This window comes from Diadema setosum, chromosome 19, assembly GCF_964275005.1.
Source record: "Diadema setosum chromosome 19, eeDiaSeto1, whole genome shotgun sequence".
NCBI lineage: Eukaryota > Metazoa > Echinodermata > Echinoidea > Diadematoida > Diadematidae > Diadema > Diadema setosum.
The window spans coordinates 13563695-13584289 of record NC_092703.1 but is presented as its reverse complement, the minus strand read 5'-3'; the positions used below and the strand labels follow the sequence as shown (position 1 = coordinate 13584289).

At 39.7% G+C, this 20595-nt stretch overlaps 1 protein-coding gene across 1 annotated transcript in view; it reads left to right on the top strand.

Annotated features, from left to right (window-relative positions):
* Positions 1–20595, top strand: part of LOC140242501 (dynein axonemal heavy chain 5-like) — a 93531-nt gene that overhangs the window by 22160 nt on the left and 50776 nt on the right. Inside the window, exons 24-43 of the mRNA XM_072322237.1 lie at positions 2503–2654; positions 3243–3385; positions 4212–4416; positions 4881–5137; positions 5665–5859; positions 6451–6537; positions 9548–9612; positions 10109–10312; positions 11110–11260; positions 11888–12002; positions 12707–12805; positions 13584–13834; positions 14106–14351; positions 14821–14973; positions 15924–16037; positions 16323–16489; positions 17145–17331; positions 18302–18409; positions 19286–19425; positions 20238–20369. Coding sequence (XP_072178338.1) covers positions 2503–2654; positions 3243–3385; positions 4212–4416; positions 4881–5137; positions 5665–5859; positions 6451–6537; positions 9548–9612; positions 10109–10312; positions 11110–11260; positions 11888–12002; positions 12707–12805; positions 13584–13834; positions 14106–14351; positions 14821–14973; positions 15924–16037; positions 16323–16489; positions 17145–17331; positions 18302–18409; positions 19286–19425; positions 20238–20369 — 3171 coding nt within the window. The remainder of the gene's footprint in view (positions 1–2502; positions 2655–3242; positions 3386–4211; positions 4417–4880; positions 5138–5664; positions 5860–6450; positions 6538–9547; positions 9613–10108; positions 10313–11109; positions 11261–11887; positions 12003–12706; positions 12806–13583; positions 13835–14105; positions 14352–14820; positions 14974–15923; positions 16038–16322; positions 16490–17144; positions 17332–18301; positions 18410–19285; positions 19426–20237; positions 20370–20595) is intronic.

The window sequence follows — 20595 nt, the reverse complement described above, 5'->3', positions numbered from 1 at the left end:
GCTTACTGCTTCAGTGGGAGGTTATTCACAGTTTTTTGTTTTAATTCAATTTTTTCCGTATTGTGGTATGAATTTTGCATCAAAGTTTTGACAATAACTCAAGAAAAAGAACACTGAGCCAATTGGCACTTGGGTCAAATCTACAAGCTAGTCAACATTGCAGGCTTCCCCCCCCCCCCCTTTTCTTTGTGCTTGAATCTGAAGTGAAGCAAATGATGTTCCACTAAAAATTTGATTTCATTCCAAGGGCAACATCTAACAGTGTTCTGCATTTAGATTTTGAGATATTGCATCTGAAAAACGTGGTGTGGTTATGCAAGTTTGCATACGGATGTTTGTCGTGACACTGGTTAATTGTTCAGGATTTGACGTTGCTTCTGCTTGATATATGAAAATTTGATAGGCCATCAAGTCTATAATTTTTGTGTGGTGCTACAATGACCCCTGTTTTTATTCTTTCTTTCTTTTTTTTTTGGACAGTATTTTGAAGTGATGTTTACAACTGATAACTGAGGTTGCTTCTCTGAAATGTGCATACTTTAAAAAAAAAATCTTTTCAAAAATATCTAGTATGATATTAGATCTGGTAAGATGCAGTACATGATGTTATTTGCGTCCTTGCACACTTCATCTTTTGAAGTAATGTTGATACAATACTTATGTTGTTGTCCATTACGTAAAGATGATTGCAGAAAGGCAGAAAGCTGCACAATTTGTTGCATCTTATGCATTTGTTGCATGTAATCACATTTTATGCTTTGCTGCCATGTTCTATTCTCGTGCTGAGATCTTTGAAACCCCTTTATCCCTTCCAAAATCAACAACAAAAGCTGCTATCTGCCTGCTATTGCTAAACATGCTTCTTCTAGCAAGGTCTTGCTTTCGCTTTCTTATCATATGCCTGGTGTTATCAATATATAAATTCACTACTTCTACTGATATGCAGCTATTGTTCAGCTTTTCTGCAGTTTGAAATCTTGCACTCACCCTGCAATTGATACAACTTACATGCCTGAAAATATGCTGAAACTTACAATTTTGTATTTCAAAAGAGTTATGAAATGTTGAATGATATGAACCCAGCAGTATTTAGACAGATCATGCAGTGAGTCTGAATTGCAGGAGATGTATACTAAATACATTTGAATACTGTATTAAGAGTCCATTTGAACTGGTTTTATTCTAAAGAAGGCATGTATATTGAGTAGGAAAGGGCTTTGCTGTTTTTGTATGGACTGTTACTTGTCATGCTTGTGAAATGATTGGTAATGCTTCTGAATTTTACCATCTGAAAAGACTGCAAAAGTTCTTGATTCAAACAGAATATGAAAAGGGGATTAAAATTGATAGTAGTTAATTGTTAGTGGCTGACCATGCTTTTACCTTTTCAGAGTGAAAGGATTCCTAAGACAAAAAATAAAACAAAACAAAACAAAAAACAAAACACACATTAAACACTTTATTCCTGACATCCTTGTGTTGATTAGCCACACATTGATAGATATCTAGAGAGGAAGTCTTATAACAAGAGCAAATTTTATACTGAATCTACTTGTAAAACGCCTGAGATGACATACAAGTATTTAGGGAAAAGTGATGTAGACTGGATTGATATTGCATTTGTTAACAATTGGAGGGCTTTGAATCAGGCATGTGCAAGATGTCAGTTTCTTTCGCACTGTGTGTCACAAATTGCTGTGGAGTGATGATTTAATGCACCAGCTGGTTTGACAGAAAGCACCAAGGTGATTTTATCACTCTGGTCTTGAGTACAGATTGCCTGGTATCACCTGCGAGGATTTCAACATAAAATGTACCCTTGGCTGTAATGTTCATGCCGTGATGCATTGTAGAGATTAATGTGAGACCCGTGTCTGTGTAGATACAGTACTTGTAGGAAACAAAAGAAAATTTAGTCTTTATCCAAGTGTGTGACTTCCTTGTGTGTTTAACTCCCGAACAGCATTTGTTTGACCAAAATATTTTGCCGCTGAAACTCTATTACAGCACAAATGCTAGTATTTGATACAAGGCATGATGATAATAAATTAAAGTGAGAAGATTAGTGCAAGTTTAATTCACATGTGCTTGCAAATACAAAAAAAAAAAAAAAATGTCCATACTAGTCAGAATGACTCATAGTGATTATTTGGCACATGATACACTTAGACGCCAAATTGTCCACTCCTTTAGCATATTACGATGCAAATGCTGCCTGACTTTTTATAGCTACTTTGTCAAATTTCAAAAAAAGCCTCCAGTTACATATTGTACCTGAATTTTTAAATTGTTGCTGTATTTCTTTGAATTGAACCTCAGTGAATTGCTGCTATTCTTTCCATATAAGTTGCTGTTTATCTGAATATATCTTCCATAAGGATTAAATGCAACTAGAAGAAAATGGAAAAGTTTATATGCAGTATTTCTAGAATCATACTTTTCAGCAAGCCGTATCTCTCCTTCCGCTGTTCCCCTCCCCTGCCTCCCTGGCATGGCACACAGGTCCAAGGAGTACCACCAACTGTTCAGCATCGGCTCCATCGCCACCACCGTCATGTTTGCCAACATGGGGCGCAAACTGACCAAGGAGGAGAGACTGGAGCTGTCCCGTGCCAGCAGTCAGGGCTCCCTCGTGCAGCCCGGCAGCTCCATGCGTGAGTTTTTTTCCACAGATGCCAGCTGTTACTTTCTTTACCGATATTTTGTTGAAGTTTTTGCAAAAAAATACTGCAGCTTTCATGGAATGTATTTCCCTCCCCAATCATATCTCTATACATGTCTACTGCATTCAATGCATTTTGTCGACATAACTTTTGTGTGCATCATACTTTCACAAAAAGTTTGCAAAAGTTTCATGCTTGCAAAAATTTTGGGTTTTACAGTGTGACATTAGTGATTTGTGACACCGTCACTTGATGATACTATGAGAGCCAGTTTGGGTTGGTGTATACTGTATACACCATACAAGTATATTTAGCGAGTCTAAATTTTTTGCGAATGGGGACTTCCCGACAATTTCGGGAGTGGTTAAATTTGCGATAGTGAAGCACAGTGCTGAACGAAGAAATGTATATGTGTGTGTCACATTCATATCAGGATCAGAGTTATTATTTTCGCTGGCTTTAATTTTGTGAATAGCACCCGACTTGCAAAATTCACAATGAGAAAAACCTTGCGAAATATTCGGCTTACACAGTACCTCGCTGATCATCCTTGACCTTCCGTCCCGTACATCCCCACAGCTTCGGCTGCCATGCTGAAGACCGTGGAGAAGCAGCCCAGGAAACCTGGGGGCACCAACCCCATGACGCCTGCAGCCAAGGCTGAGCACGCCGTCGTGGCCCAGGCCCTCCAGGATATCATCGGACCCAGACTCAAGCCTGATGTGAGTTGAAATCGTATATAGTTCACTACACTGATTTTCTGCTGATAATGTAGACCACAGAAGCAAGAGATGTACGAGGTTCCATCCTAACACAATCTAACTGCAATCAAATAATGGGCTTCAGTTTTACAAAAGTGAGTATTGACTTACAAAGTAAGAGATGAGTATTTAGTATACTTGTTAAAATATGTGGTGTATGAGGTTGCATCCTAACACAATTTGACTGCAGTCGAATAATGGGCATCAGTTTTACAAAAGTGAGAATGGACTTACATTGTACAAAGTAAGAAGTGAGTATAAGTACACTTGTTAAGCTATTTCTTTCCAACCATTACTGGGACAACATCTATCCAAATACTTTACATCTGTTCTGGAAGGCAGTGTTTTGTAGTAATATTGGGCTTGTTGAATTATTGCAATGAGTTTTGTTTATCAGGAGAACTGTGATTCTACAACAAAGAATTCTTTCAAACTGATAGCACTTGGCATCAGCAAAGGTACATTTGTAATATATGAAATGAAAATTTTGTTTTTGTTGGCTGTCTTGCTTTGATGTTTCAAACATTGACATTGCAAAACATTAGCAGCTTTTGTACCCTTGTAGTCATCAAGTGCGCTGTGATATTTTGTTGATTAAACTATTTGAGTATCAACTATTGAAAATGAGTAAAAGGAAAGCCTTTCATTTTGTCTAAAGCCACTTGAATCGTTTGGCTTAAAACAAGGATAGAGCCGGTCATGGGTATGTACGTTATAACTGTGCAAAAAAAAAAAAAAAAATGACTAGTTTTCTTCCACTGCGATTTATTTGTTTGTTGTTTTCCAGGCCCTGTACTTGTTCAACAACGTCATCAAAGATGTGTTCTCCAGCGTGGGTGACCCGCCCACGCCCCACTCCAGCCGCGCCCGCCGCAACAAGCTGAGCGTGGAGAACATGGTGGTGGACAAGGCCCAGGAGAACGGCCTGGTGGCCTCCCCCAACTGGGTCACCAAGGTCATGCAGCTGTTTGCCGTCTCACAGGTCAACCATGGTGAGTTCAAGGGTCATCTACATAATAAAGATAATTGCATGAACAATGTTTGACGATGACGTTACAGAAAACCCCAAAGCATTGTACATACTGTCCAAATTCCCTGGCGCACATACACATGTACATGTAGGGTTAACATATCTCCTCTCCGGAGACTTCTTATCCTAATTGTTTTGTTTGGTTTTCTAGAAGTTGATATGTTCAGTATGTTTAACTTTCCATGTTGAATAGCAGACAGTGAAGCAAAGTATTCTAAAGATATACATGTACAAACCAGTAAGGTAAGTGGGGTTACAGGGTGATTTCTGCATATGAAAGTCTGATGTCAGTCTTCTAACTAGATCTGCTGTTGTTTACAAAACAACCCATCCACATTCACAAGAGGCTTCGTATGTAAACTACTGAGTCATTTATAAAAACTCAACCTTACACGTCCTTAACCCCACCCCTCTCCCACCTTGTAGGTGTGATCGTGGCTGGCGGTCCGGGAACGGGAAAATCCACCTGCATCCAGATCCTGGTTGAGGCACTGTCCGCCGTGAACCCGGCCCAGTCCCGGCAGTCCCGCAGCAGTGTCTCTAGCATCACGTCCATCAGCCACAAGCTGCAGCGCATCAGCCCCCTGGTGGTCGACGACCTTGCCCTCATGTTTGGCTACCTCAACCAGAACCATGACTGGACGGACGGCGTCTTCACCAACATCTGGCGCAAGGCCAACAGAGTGAGTCTCCCAGAGATTTTCACCTGAGTCTATTGCTGTATTTCTCAAAAATAAAAAGAATACATTGTAACACAAAATGCATGACATGCCTGAAAAGACCATTATTTTCAAGTTGCACATTGGAAATATACACTAAAAGTTGTCCATGAACAGTCAAATGCTGATGTTGTTGATGTGATAGAACAGAGAGAGAAACATGAAGGAATTAAAGCATATTTTTCAGAGCCAGCATGAGTTGCTGATGGGGAAAAGGCATTCTTTGCACCGCATTGATACTTGTTTTAGTTGTGTTGTAAAGTTGACTGTTTTGCGTGAAAAGTGATGTTTTTGTGTATATCTTAATTCTTTTAAATTTCTGTAAAAATAAAAAATCACCATGGCATATATTGTAATTCCACCATATCTGCAGGACACTGCCTTACGAATACAGTAAAGAAGAATCAAGACACAATGAAGCATATTATGCAGGTTCATTGGAACAATTTCAACATCTTGTCTATCTCTCTCTCAAAAAAAATTGTATATAGAATGTGAGCACCACCTGGCTGTGCTTGGACGGCCCCCTGACCCCCAGCTGGACGGACAACTTCAACACGGTGCTGGACAGTGACCGCGTGCTCCACCTCCGCAACGGTGACCGCCTCTTCCTCGCCGACAATGTCAAGCTCCTCTTTGAGACAGACAGCCTGGACACGGCATCCCCCGCCTCTGTCGCCCGAACAGTGCGTAACTTAGTTCATCTTGTGTCGACATGTCAAAAAGCTTTGATCCATGATTATAGAGACCTCAAAAAGATTTATACTTCTGTGAAAGCTGTGCTGGGAAGCACATTTGTGTATACTGTGAGACGAGGTGATTTTATCGTTTTATTTAATGCCCTTTGAGCTTGTATGTAATGATATGGAGGCTTTTTATGCAACTTTGGGTTGACGTCCTTACTGGAAAGTGGATTTATACGGACTTTAAGGGGAAGTACAGCATTGTAATATGAAGTAATCTAAACCAGTTAGAGGGCATGAGCTAAATCTTTTCCGTCATCTTTGGTAGATGTTAACACATTATCTCTGAAGAGAGCCCCTTTCTCAAGTGTAGTTTCCTCTTTACCGTAACACTTTGGTGTTGTCAGGTAGAATCCTCATGTGCTTTCAGTACCACTAGTGCATGTGTGCATGCATATGTGTGTGTGTGTGTGTCTTTGCTTATTGGGTTTATCAGAAGTACATGTGGATAAGAAAATGATAGACAAACAATAAACAACACACAAGCATCAGGTCCGTCTGTTTACTGTTCTTGACATATTTCATTCTCCGTAGGGCATTGTGTACCTGGATCGAGAAGTCCTGGGATGGAGGCCTGTAGCCCAGGCATGGCTGGAGAATCGCAACCAACAGGAAGTCCATGTGAGTAACAGTGACACTTGCTTCCCCTGTCTGGCTTACATCTATTCAGTATAGAGATAGATGAATAGATAGATAGATACATGTAGATAGATAGATAGATAGATGGATAGATACACGTGTAGATACAAGTAGAGATAGACAGATAGGACAGACAGATAGATAATTAGGTGATACGCTTTTAGCGTATCACCTATTGTGATTGTCAAAATCTGTCTTTTTTCTTATTCTTCTTTCTTTCTGGCCTATTTTGTGTCGTCAATATCTCAAGAATGACATTACGGAGTAACATGACATTTTCAGTCAACATGTCTCATGACAATATCTAGCCACAATAAGGTTTTCATGACAGTAACGTATCTATGACGTCATCTAGGCGCCATTTTGTGATTTTCGGACCATGTTACATGATCGATCATAACTTCATAACTAAAGGTCCTTTCTGTATCAGTTTTTGTGGACATAAAGTTCAGGTCACGCTCTATCTTTCTTTCTCTGATGCTAATTACCTAGGACGTCATCTAGGACGCGTAAGCGCGCGTCAAACATTTAAAAGGCTCAAAACAACTTTCCAATGGGAAATCTCGAAGTTTCAGACAATTTTAAGCGTTTCAAACAATTTTGCGCGTGCGCGTCCGTCCGCGCATTTTCGCGCGCACAGCGCGTCAGTAACATGAAAATGCACATTTTTTGACTGATCTGGATTCCTGATACTTTGAGTAACAATATCCATTGATTTCTGATCGATTTTGACAAATAACAAAGCAATGCACTGGCGTCAAAGTTGAAATTTCGCGTGCGCATCTATGTGCAAATATAGTGAAAAAACATGTCTTTGTTTATTTCGCCATAGCTCTTTAAAACGTCAGGTGACCCTATGTTTTTATTGCATATTACAAAAGCATATGAATTGAAAATAACGTTTCAAGTATCATTATTTCCATAATTACAATATGACGTCATCATATCGTCATCTGAAATCAAAAAAGTGGAATTATTTTTTTTAAGGTACTGTTTCTGACATTCATTTGCTCGTATCTCTGTTGTTTAAGCTCAATATTATCCCAAATTCAGATATGTTGTACTTTGAACATTTGCCTTTTAAGTCCATGTCATGCTTTTGATATTTGATGACGTCATCATACCTTAAATTGTGATTAAAGGTAAAGACGAAAAATCGGACAAGTTTACGTGTATTGTCTATGGGAGGTGATTTTTTTTTAAAGCATCAATTGACTTAACAACGTTTAGGCACCTTTATCTCAGCTGATTTTGCTTCATTTCCTCTGAAACTTTAATATGTTGTAGCTGAGACAATAAGCTGCAGTAATCATGCATTTTATTCTTTGAAATCTCCTCATCAGATTGACAATTTTGCAGTTTAAAACTGAAAATGAAAATGGAATGTGGACAAAACGATTCCCCATGTATCTTTCACATACATAAGTTTACGTTCCCCATATTTTCTCGTCGAGACGTATGGCCGAGTGGTTAAAGGCGCCGTCTCAGAGACGTGAGATTGCGGGTTCGAACCCCACAAGATCACGAAACATTTTTTTTTTTTTATTTTACTTTTTTTTCTTCAATTTTGTATTACATATTCGTCCATGTAGAAATCACGTTCGTATATAAACGCACATATACACACACAGAGACACACACACACGCCATATCCCTCTTTTTTGTGTGTTGGAGACCACATTGCTTCGACTGCAGCAACATTTTGCAGGTTGACTTTGTCAAACCGATCATAGTATGTAATGACGACGACTGAGGTGTTGTACTTTGAACAATTGTCTTTCAAGACGATGTCATTGTTTTGTAATTTGATGACGTCATTACACTGAAAATTGTGATTAAAGGCAAGGTATCAAAACCAGCCGATTATAGGTTTTATGTCTGCGGGACGTATTTTTCCCAAGTTGCCAGAAATGGCATAGTGAACTCAGTCGTTACAGGGCCGCTTCTCCGTCTAGCAATGCAATAGATGTTCACCAGGCCACGTTAGTTGAGTGGGCATTGACTTTCCCCCTGTTATATCTATACATTGTTTTTTTTTTTTGTCTTACCATTTCCGTGGATGACCCGTGGCCGAGTGGTTACAGAAACGGTTTCGCATGCACGCTCAATATAACTTCAAGGTGCCTATATCACATTCTTTTCTTTGTCGATCACAGATGACCGTCATCTGATGACCACAAGCGTATCACCGAACTCGTCCTCAATGTGACGAGTTTTCATGTCTCGTTTGTATATTGGTTCTATAAATCATGATGAAATCAATCAAATTGCTTACAGATTACAATATGACCTTTATAGATTCATGATACACCAATATGAATTGTTAGAATTACACATTTTAAATTGCGTCTTATAACTTACGTATTAGCAAATCACGGTATAATAAAAGTAATTTGCTTTACACAACACATATGATATGAAAAATATGTCAAATTTACCATTACAACCTTGAATGCTGTGATGTTTTAGACATCTTGTAGCACTATATACATGTACGTCAGCAACAGAAAACTTGAATTTCTGACAGAAAATAAAAAATGGAACAGGAAACAAAACATTATGGCAAATTTTTGTGAATGAGGTAGGAGTTCAACTATTGTTGGCTGTCCAAATTGCATAGCACACAAAATGATATATTTGTCTTATGATTTGTAGCATTTAACCAAAGCAATGCTGATTTCAACAGAGGTGAATTCTTCTTAGATTTCATTCTTTAACTACTCTCAAAGAATCTTGTGTGGGCCAAATTTGTAAGTGTGGAACAGTTTTAAGCAGCAAAAAAAAATCACTTGACAAATGACTATTGAATGCTGCTGTAGTTTGATATGGCTGAATCTCAGTCTAAACTTACATGTTTTCATTTTTGCAAACCATATTGTAATGACAAATCAAATATAGTGTAAAAGAAGTTCATGAGGTTTGATTAAAAATCAATGCAAGAAAGATTGATCACTCTTATTTGATACTGGTTTTCTCTTCATTTGTTCAACAGTGTCTGCAGAAAGCCTTCAATAAGATCATGGATGCTGTTGTCAACTTCGTCCTGTTTGAAACCAAGTAAGTGTAAAGTCATTGAAAATACTTTTTGTTACAAAATATAGATGGCCACAAAGTGTAAAAACCCCAAATATTTTGTCTACAGGTACATGTGGTCACGGTTTAATACACAGTGTAAATTGTATCTATTGTTGTCCTTTCGTTTCATGTCCTTTTTGGACAAGTATTTTTCAGACACTTGTCGTAGTAATGTATACTCAGGACTGGTCTTCAATTGGCTCAGGTCTATCTTGGCGTCGCTTTGTCCATGTTGGACATAAAGAGTTGTAATCATTGCTGTTAGAATAATATTCTTCTTTGAGTTTTGTTTTGTTTTGTTTTGTTTTGTTTTGTTTTGTTTTGTTTTTTTGAGGGACCACACCCTTAGCCAACATGAATGAAGAGGTACCGAATACCTTCAAGTCTTACTGTGGCCCATTTAAGATTTGTCCAAATGGAGATTGCAAGATGTTGTGTAATTTCTCACCCTTGCTTCTCTCTCCCTCCCCTGTGACAGACCACTGGCCAACATGACTGAGATCGGCACCTTCAAGGCCTGCCTGGGCCTGCTGGAGTCCATGCTGAACGAGCACATCGAGATCGGCGGGGAGCTCCACATCGAGCGCCTCTTCCTCTTCTGTCTCATCTGGACCTTCGGCGGGCTCCTCGAGGGCTCGGACAGGAAGAACTTCAGCGACCTCCTACGCACCCTGACATCCTCGTAAGACTAACTTCCTTTCTAGGCAGATGATGAATGTTATCACTGCATACAATTTTCTGAGCAGTGTTTAGAACACCACATTTGTTCATAAGTGGTAGTAGTACATCAACACAAAAAATATTTCACCTCCCCCCCCCCACATTTCACAAACTTGCAAGTGTATGTTGACCATTCAGATTGATGAAACTCGATGCTCCATTGTACCAGAATTTTTCACAAGTGCACATCAAATGTTGATTGAGATCTGCCAGACATCATCACATTGTGTACATGTATGTATTTCATGTGGAAGTCTTAGTCAGTGCATTCCTCAAACTCAAAGTGTTGATAAAGAGCCTAAAGCCATCCACTGTATCTACACCTTCAGTAATTTGGTGTTCTCTTCTCAGTGTTCATAAAGTTATTGAATAGCACTACTAGCAATAATATCACCATGTATATATTAAAAAAAGCACATTTCAATTCTGTTTACATGTGTTGTGGAGGTGTTAAACCTACACAAAGAAGAAATCTGAATACATTCATTTGCCCACCTGAAAAGATAATTCCAAACAATTACACAAAATAGATTATCAACTTCAAATCTTTCCATTTCTTCACACTTTTTAACCTTTTGTATATATACTATGATCTTCAGCTAATACAATTGTAACTCACTGATTGAGTAGCTCACCCAGCATTAAAAAATTGAATGATTACCTGCACTCACATACACATGTATTGTTCTCAAATATTATATTGCCTTGCAATTGTTGCAATTGCAACAATCCCCCCTCCTCTACCCTCCCCTCATTCAGACTGCCTGACTATGACCATGACATCTCCGTCTTCGACTATTACGTGGACGAGTCGGGCGAGTGGGACCCGTGGGTGAGCAAGGTGCCCGATGTGGCCTACACGGACACCAGGGACCTGCTGGGAGAAATACTGGTGGATACAGTAGACACAGTGAGTACTGGGACCCTTGTAAGGTGCTTAGTCATACAGGTACTTGTGGCTCAAAATCTGTAGTTTGGATGTGGCTTGGTTTGGAAATATGGGCCAGATCAAACAAGAATGGACTGGTTGATTATATTTAGACCGAGTTAGTCCAAGGTCCAGTTTTAGTGAACATCTCTGGGAGAGGTAAATTATTTTCCCCTCTAAAACCTGTTGGATTTTTTTTTTTTTTAATGTGTCTGTCTCAAATGGTACTGGAGGCATTATCTTCCATGTCTAACAAGCTCAGAAGTCATAAAGAAGTCAACAAACAAGAGAACTACTTAAATGCCAGCAACATTACCTGAGAATGAAGGTTGATGAACTTTTCTAGAAAGAATGAAACTTGAACATAAAGGATAAAATGAATGTACAGATGGCAGAATCACACACCTCCTTTTGGAAACAATCTACTCACTCTTCCATTTATGTATCTCATGTTGAGTTTCTGTCTCAAAGTTCCCATTGATGGAACTGGCACCTGAAATATAATTACCCTGTAAGTCTTTGTAGCCATCAAAGTATTCTAAAAGGCTTGTGTTTATTATCTCTTGCTTCTTTGCTTCCTCCTCCCCCCCCCCCCCCCCCCCCCTTTAGATCCGGACGAGGGTAATCCTGGAATTTGCCAACCTCACAAACATGCATGTCATGCTGCTGGGACCACCAGGATGTGGAAAGACGGCCATGATTAACGACTTCATCAACACACTGGGTAGATAATTATCTCCTCTCTGAGCCAATAGCATGAAGTATAATATCAAGCATAATTATGATTTGCCAATTTGCAGCAGTAAGAAAGCAGAGACACATTTGCCATGGCTACACAGTAAGACAGTGGCCGTAATGCTTTGAGTCATATTAAGTAAAATTCAAAGTCATGGTCAAAGTCTTCTGTGAAGAAGGTCTCCTCAAGATTTGAGCTGCAACCGAATGCCCCTGATCTTTTAGGTGTAAGAAGAGAGCAACGATGGATAAAGATTACATTGTATGTGAAGTCATAAGTGCAATACTTCAACCTTTGGGGCCAAGGGGAAAAAAAATCCCTGAAATATATTAATTTAATAGACAGTGTCAAGAGACAAATAGCACCAGTTGCGGAGTTTTCAGGTTTCATAAATATTATTAGCAGCTTTGCACCATGTCTGCTTAATTATATTCATGGAACAGTATGTGTGGATGATGGTTGAAAAGACTTCGTAAAGTGGCAGATGATATGCATACTAGATTACGGAATATACATTATATCCATGTAATCATTGACACTCAAAAGATTAATTGTAGTGGTTGCAGGGATTTCTTTACATTGTCCCTTCCTACATGCTGCAGATGATATGTTCAGACTCAGCGTTGTCTGTAGTGTGATAATCCCACACTGTGTCTCCTCTGTGACCATTCCTTTTCTATTGTTTCGTGCAGACCCTGGCAGCCAGATAACCAAGAGACTGGTGTTCTCAGGAGCCTCCACCGCCTCCCAACTTCAGCAGTTCATTGAAGCCAACATACACCACAGACAAGGTAAGAGAGAAAGGATCACCAGTCTCTCTAGTTTTATTGGAGCAGTATGGACAGAGAGAAGAATTGGTGTTGGTATCTTTCTTGTATTTGCTTTCTATTTTTCTGGCACGTGTGTAGAACTGTTACTCATATAGATGCAGATGAGGATGATGCAATACGAGCTTTCAAAAAAGTCTTTTGTTGTGTCATACATACAGTGTATGTCAGATATCAGATCCTATCTTCTTCTTCAAACACTTTAATATGCTGAAAAACATGACATGTTCATTTGATGCAGATTCAATGTGTTTTTAAAGAAATCATGGCGGATTAAAAAAAAAAAGGTTCGTAAAAGTTGAAATTTTAGTGATGTGGAAATTTTTTAGCATTTTGTGCAACATGAAGAAGTACACATATGAAAGTAAAGGCAGATCAATTTCTTACGTGTTATATGTAATATTCAATGTTTTTAATCACAAGGGAGATGTATTGTAGGGATGTGAACTGTCATGTTATTTGAAGTTTTGTGTTTGCTGTTCATTTAGCATAAGTAAAGTTACTTTTGGCATAATGCGGAACCATTTTCTTTTAGCGTAGTGCAACTGTATGTGCTGCCAAAGCCTTCAACTGATGTAGCAGCAGCGAGCTGTTTTAGGTGCACACTCAATTGCCGTGACCATCCGCAAAATTGAAATACACGCAAAATTCATCTTACCTGGCAACGCGCAAAATATTCACTGTGCGAAAATGTTTGTGTTTATATCATGTTTTATTCTGTATCAAATGCCCTTTCTTCCAGGTTTCGTGTATGGCGCCCGCGACAACAAGAGACTCCAGCTCTTCGTGGACGACATCAACCTGCCACCGTGCGACGAGCACGGCGTCCAGCGCAGCAACGAACTCCTGCGCCAATTGGTGGACGAGCGGGTCCTGGTCACCCTGCAGAAACCCTTCGAGTGGCGGACCATTGAGGACCTGGTCCTGTTGTCAGCCTGCACCATGAATACCTACCCCAGCGTCACCAGCAGGAAGATCCCTGACAGACTGTTGGTGAGTTGTTGTGTCTCATCTCTGAACGGGTGCTTGTGGGCCGGTTTAGAATTAACTGACGCGGCCGCTGAGGAAGCGCTGATATGCTAATGGGCGAGCTTCCGTAGGACAGATGGCTTGAAGTGCCTATCAGCTTTTGGCTATTTTGTTTTGTTTTATTTCGTTTCTTAGTATGACTTTGATACTCCTTGTTACAGTCAAAATGGCATCTGTGCATAGTTTTAGAGTGTAATACAAGATATTACAAATGATCCATCTCGTTTCCTTCCAGCGTCACTTTGTGGCAATCCACCTCCCGGAGCCCAAGGACACCGCCCTGAGCAGCATCGTAGATGCTGTGCTGGACGGCAACATGACCAAGCACAACGGTCAGTCCCTGGCCCAGGAGCTGCAGGACGGCATCGTCAACGCCTCCTGCAAGCTGCTGACCACCGTCCAGAAGGTGCTGCGCCCCACCCCCATGGTGGGCCGCCACCATTACATGTTCACCCTGCGAGACCTTTCCAAGGCTTTCCAGGTAAGAAAGGACGGGTGTGACTTGTGCTATCTTTATCTGTCTGTCTGTCTGTCTGTCTCTCTTTCTCTGTCACTGCATAATGTTTGGGATTGATTTTGTCTGTTTCCAGCTTAGGAATGTAATGGAGGAATCAAGTGAAAAAAAAAAGCCTATTGTGAAACATTTACAGATCCAAAGACTACACACCGTAGTTTATCATCTGTAATTGTTATCTTCCATGACTATGAAGATGTATGTATACTATATATTTCCTACCATTCAGAAGCTTGGGGCTACTTATCAGTTAAATCTCTGTGTAATTATAATCAACAAAAAGATTCTTTGATTTTACAGGGCATGTGCTTGTATCTTTGCAGTGATGTTATGTTTGGGTATCTGGTTCATGTACAGTAAATATTTACTTCTATAGGATAAAAATTAAGATATGATTTAAGTATAAATTAAATTGAAATTAATTCTCCAACACTAGTGCCTGATGAGACTGTCAGAAGAGGCCAGGGGTGAGATCAACATGGTGTCGTCGCTATGGCGACACGAGGTCAGCCGCATCATGCGTGACCGTCTGTGCCGCACCTCGGATATCAACTGGTTTGACCGCAACCTGGAGGAGATCTGCAAAACGGTGAGACTGAGATTATTTCTGTCAAATTTGATGATATTTGGGGGAATATCTCATATCAAATATAATGTGCATTCATGTATGCCAAAAGGATTATCAGATATTTGCAGATATTGTTCTTTATGTGTGTGTGTCTGCCAAGGATTATTGGATACTCCCATATGTTGTCTTTATGGCTGGAAGTCACAAATAGGGTAGTTTAAATCAAATCCATTGTTTGAATGAAGTCCAAAGATATATGAATAAGGACAAAATAGCAACTTCCATGTGTGTGTCAGCATACATTCAGTTGTGGATGTGTATGTGATGTGTGACATCCATTTACGCAATTGAAATTTGCATAATCCACATACCAGATTTAAACTACACGTACTAGAACTTTGTTGAATTCTAGCTAATGTGTTTGTGTGTGTGAGTGTGTTTCTTTTTTTAAAGCATATTGTTCAATCTTGATAACTTGTTCAAATCCCGCATGAATGACATGCCATAATTAGGAATTGTCCAATGAAGACATGGCAGTTTTAGACTCAGTGAAAGCAAGGAATATCACACTTTTTTTAGACAAGTGTGATGTTTTTGTGCGAGAGGAGTTGTTTCATGCTCTTTTCGACTTGATTTGGTTGGAATAAGTTCTATGTGATTCTTAACAAGCAATCTGTGTAGCAGCTCTAACTTCTACATGTGCACTTTCTTCCAGAATAACGAAAATACAAAACACTTCCACATTATCTGTCATTACACGTATATCACTACTGTTCTGTGGTTTTACTGTCATGGTTATGTAACACTAAAACTGTCTCTTTTGTGCTTCCATGGTTAAGACATGGTTTATGTCTTGCAAACTCATGGTAAAACATAAAATTTGCATCATACCTTGATATCATTTCTGTCATTGTTAAAATTGTCTGTCTCACACTGCCTTTTGTTTCTTTTGTTTTGAATAATAATAATAGGATTTGCCAAAGTCGGAAGAAGAGGAGAGCTTCTATGAACACTTTGTTACTTTTCCCATCGAGCACCGCGGTTACCAAAGGCCAGTCACTTCTGTCTCGCAGAAGACTGTCAGAGTAAGTCTATTTCATCTTTAATATCATCTCAGCTCAGGCGAATTTGTCTATTTTCACACAAAGTACTGTGAAAGTAAACACTTTTGTGGGATTGACTTTTGTGACGGACCACTTTCAGTGAACTTCACTTCTTTATGATATATTCTTCATGATATATCAGAAAAGAGCTGATTGATGCTCTCAATTCATTCACCTTGTGATCGAGGAGTCTTTCACATCTGTGCTTTCCCACTGAGTGCTAACTCACTGACGCTCTGTTAAAATTCTCCCTGACCACACCCCCAGGTCGCTCTACAGCCAGTGGAAAACCTGGACCAGGTCCACAAGTGCATCCTGTCCCACTTGACGAGGTACAACGAGGAGTTCGGCAACGTCACCCTCAACATCATGCTGTCGGACGACGTCATTTACCACGTCATCCGCATGCACCGTGTGCTCAGCTTCCACCACTGGTGAGTACTGTATACGCAGAATATTTCGCGAGGTTTTTATTTTCGCGAATTTCGCGAGTCCGGTGCTATTCACGAAATTAAAGACACACGAAAATATTGACTCTGATCCCGATGTGAATGTGACGTACCCGTGTACACTTAGACTCTGTTCAGTACAGGACTCCACGATCGCGGATTTAAACACTCGCGAAATTGTCGGGAATTCCCGATTCGTGAAAATTTAGACTCGCAAAATATACGGCATATACAGTAATTGTATGTTATCTTATTAGACAAAATTGATAATAAATATAGCTGTGTTCACCTTGTTATTTGTTTGTTTATCACCTGACAATTAATTATTTGTATCACAGTACTGTTTGTATTATTATTTCTGCTTATCATAAAGGGTCTAGGGCAATGAACCCATTGGCAATTACCCCAGACCCTTCCCCTGACCCTAACCCTAATCCCAATCCTGAACCTAATCCTACTCCTGTCCCAAACTCTAACCCTAAACCTAACCCTAATCCTACTCTTTTTTCTAACCTTATCACTAACAAGTATTTAGCTGGGGGTAATTGTCCTCTGGGGGAATTGCCCTGATATGATTATAAAATAAATGTGGAAAAGTGTCAAAAATCAAACAAACAAACAAATCCAACCCCCTCTCCAGTGGTAGCATGCTGCTGGTAGGAGCCATCGGCAGCCACCTGACCACCCTGGTCAATCTGGCCCTCCATGTGGCTGACATGCCCATCCACCCCATGGACACTTCCCGCAGCAACACCTTCTTCGACGGCCTCCGCTCCGCCGTCCGACTGTCCGGCACTGAGGGCAAGATGCTGACCCTCATGTTCACGGTAAGTGTGCCATTCTTCTTTTCCTCAAACTTCCCTCTCCCTCTCCCTCTCTTTCTGTGACACCTCCCTGCATCATTGTAGGGCACCCCATGGAGTAATGTAAGGATGTAGCATTTTTCAACTTTTTTTGAACTGTGAGTTTCTGCAGATGCTAATTTAAACATTCTTGCACTCTTAGTTATGACAAGCTGCAGTAAGAGCTGATTTGGCTGGCTGCTCTGGGATCTTGTATCTAATCATTCTGTAACATCCACTTATTTTGAATGTGGATAGATAGATAACAACTGACTCCATCATAATTGCAGTTTTTATTAAAACTTTGTAGCCTACCAAGCAACATTGTATCAAATTCAGCTTTAATTGGTCTCAGATTCTACATGTAGCTATTTAATATCCCAATGAAATTGTTCAGTGCCTTGGGGAACCATTCTCATGAAAGTGTCATCCCAAAAAGATTCAAAAGCGTAAACAGTACGATAGATACACATCGTAGGCTGTGGTTGTTCTGTTTGCCATTCTGGAAGACAGGTGTTTACAACATCAGGTGAAAGAGCTGCAGTAAAGTTGTGACTTTACATAGATTAGCTCCACCAGCTCTTTACTTTCAAATCCCCCCCCCCCCCTTCAGCTTATGATGATTCAGTATTGGAGATGAACCACTAAAGACCAGTTTAAAGAGGTGGAATGTTCCCATGTATGATGTTATCATGCAAGCTGGATTTCAGTGGGTATTTTGGGAGAATCTATTACAAAATGTTCATGTGGATCATTATTTTTTCTTTATGAAATGTATGCAAAATTTTCAGAGCAGAAGACAGCCCCTAAAAGCCTCTGAAAGAGGGCAACATCTCAAAAGTGTTTTAACTTGCAACTGTAAAACAAACATTGAAGTTCTGTTCACAAGGGAATCAAATCTACAAATCATGTATTTACCCGTCACATTTTCTTTTTCTTTTTGTTTTGTGTCCAGGGCCAGGATCTGAAAGAGGATGTCTACCTGGATGCTATAAATAGCATCCTGATCTGTGGGGAATACCCTCCACTCTTCTCCAACGATGAACTGGATGGCCTCCTACAGGTAATTGATGACAAATGCTTCAATATATTCCTCAGAAGTAAACTTGAACGAGAGGGGCCACAGATGTTCCAGGCCTTTACCCTACACCAGTACCCTCTGAAGAATCATAGTTATAGAGTTTGAGTAGATCATGTTAGGGCATTGTAGTCATGGAAAACATTTTTTTTCTTTTATTCACTGATGGTCAGGCAAGCTGTCCGAGAGGGTTACCAGAGATTTTTATATGGTCCTTGTATACATGCAGGTTGTCATTCATCCACCAAAAAGATACTTAAATGTGAAAGTGGAAATTTAAAGTTGTGAAATATTTGTGCACATTCCACATGACATGAAACCTAACACACACAAATAATAAATGCACACAAATAACACCAGGAGGGTATTGATATTGGGGAAATTTGTACACATTCTTTGCAACATGAAACTAGTGCAAAAAATAAATGTGCACAAGTGTCTTTGATCATAATTTGCAATAATATTTTATCTTTTTGGCTTCATGGAAGTTAATGCATGCAAAATTTGCTTTACCCGACTGAGTGTGAAAAATTACTCAAGCAGAAATGTCCATGTTTACAGTGCTCAGAATACAACCACGTTCACATCGTCGGTTGAGAATGATAAGGGCGTTAATTTTCCACTAAACCCATGGTGTTCAAGATAACTTAACGCCCTTCTCATTCTCAACAGACGATATGCTGTAGGTAGGCCTGATTTCATTAACCTCCTATATGGTGTTGAGCTATTATTTTTCATCCTGCCTGAAGTGATTCTCAAAAAAAAAAAGAAAAAAAAAAAGAATGTTTTTGACTAGCTCATGTAAGACTGTATTCATTATAGCTTCAGGACTTAACAATCCTTTCTAATTTCTTCCCCCAGGCACTGACTCCAGCCATGAAGAGACACTTTCCCAATGTCATCGTTGATCCAATGAAGTTCTTTGTGTCAAGGGTCAAGACAAATTTGCATATCATCCTGTGCCTGCCGCCAACGCACAAACTGCTGAAAATTGCCCCAAGGTCAGCTGAAGTGTTTCTTTGCCAGGGCTGGAAAATGTCATTAGGGCTAGACAATCATGTGAATGAACACCTCAGCAAAGATTCTGCCAAGAGAGCTGTGGGAAGTTTTGTCAGATGAAAAAAATGACAATGAGATTCAGTCTATTGCACAGTTAATGTGTGATGCATGATTCACAGTTCCGATCAGGTACTACATGTCAGAAATGATTCCGGTGTAAAAAAACAAACAGACAAGCAAACATTTGGCATTAACAGTTTTGTTTGTGTGGGCACAAGTGTGACATGGATGATAGTCATATGCATATTATTTAAACTCACACATTTGACACAACACCGATGGAGTTAATTAAGCAATGCTACAATTCCCTCATGGTCGATGATAGGAAAAAAAAAAATCACTGATTATGAAAAATAGCTGATGTGAACTCCACAATGACATTGTTGATTGTTTCTCTGCATAGAAAGGTTTTGCCACAAAGATCTATGTGGTAGTTGAGATTAACTGTGGGGTGGGGGGGGGGGAATTATCATGTGGAATACATTTTGATTTTGGAATTTTCAATTGTGCTGTACTGAACTGGCACAAAAATTCCAGGATACAAATATTTCTTTTGGAGATATTGAAGTATGCTGAGTAATGCTCTTGTCCTCAAAATCATATACACGAGAAGTTTACTGTATTGGACAAATGAGAAAAAAAAACCCGAAAGTTTCCATTATTACAGTTACATGTATGTTGGTATACATTTGACAAATATGGCAAATGAAAATTGATCCAAGGTTATATGAAAAAAAATGTTGCTTCCGTGCAGTCAATACCCTGGTCTACTGAGCGGGATGCAGATGAACTGGATCTGTGACTGGTCGCATAGCGCCCTCACAGGTGAAGCGGGGTACTTCATCATGAAGCACAACGTTGCTATTGACAGCTCCATGGAGATGAGGTGGGTGTAGTCACGTTGAGAGGGACAAGGCAAAGACATTTCTCTTGTGAATGCAGTGAGATAAACTACAACCGACTCTTTTTCTTCAACAAGATCCAAAAGAGAGTGGGTTATGCATATATGCATGATCGAGAGGCTAATATCGATGTCATTTCCAATCTTTATTTTGACAAATTCTTGGCTCACTCAGATACTTTTGAAATTGTTTAATGTCTCTACTTGAAGG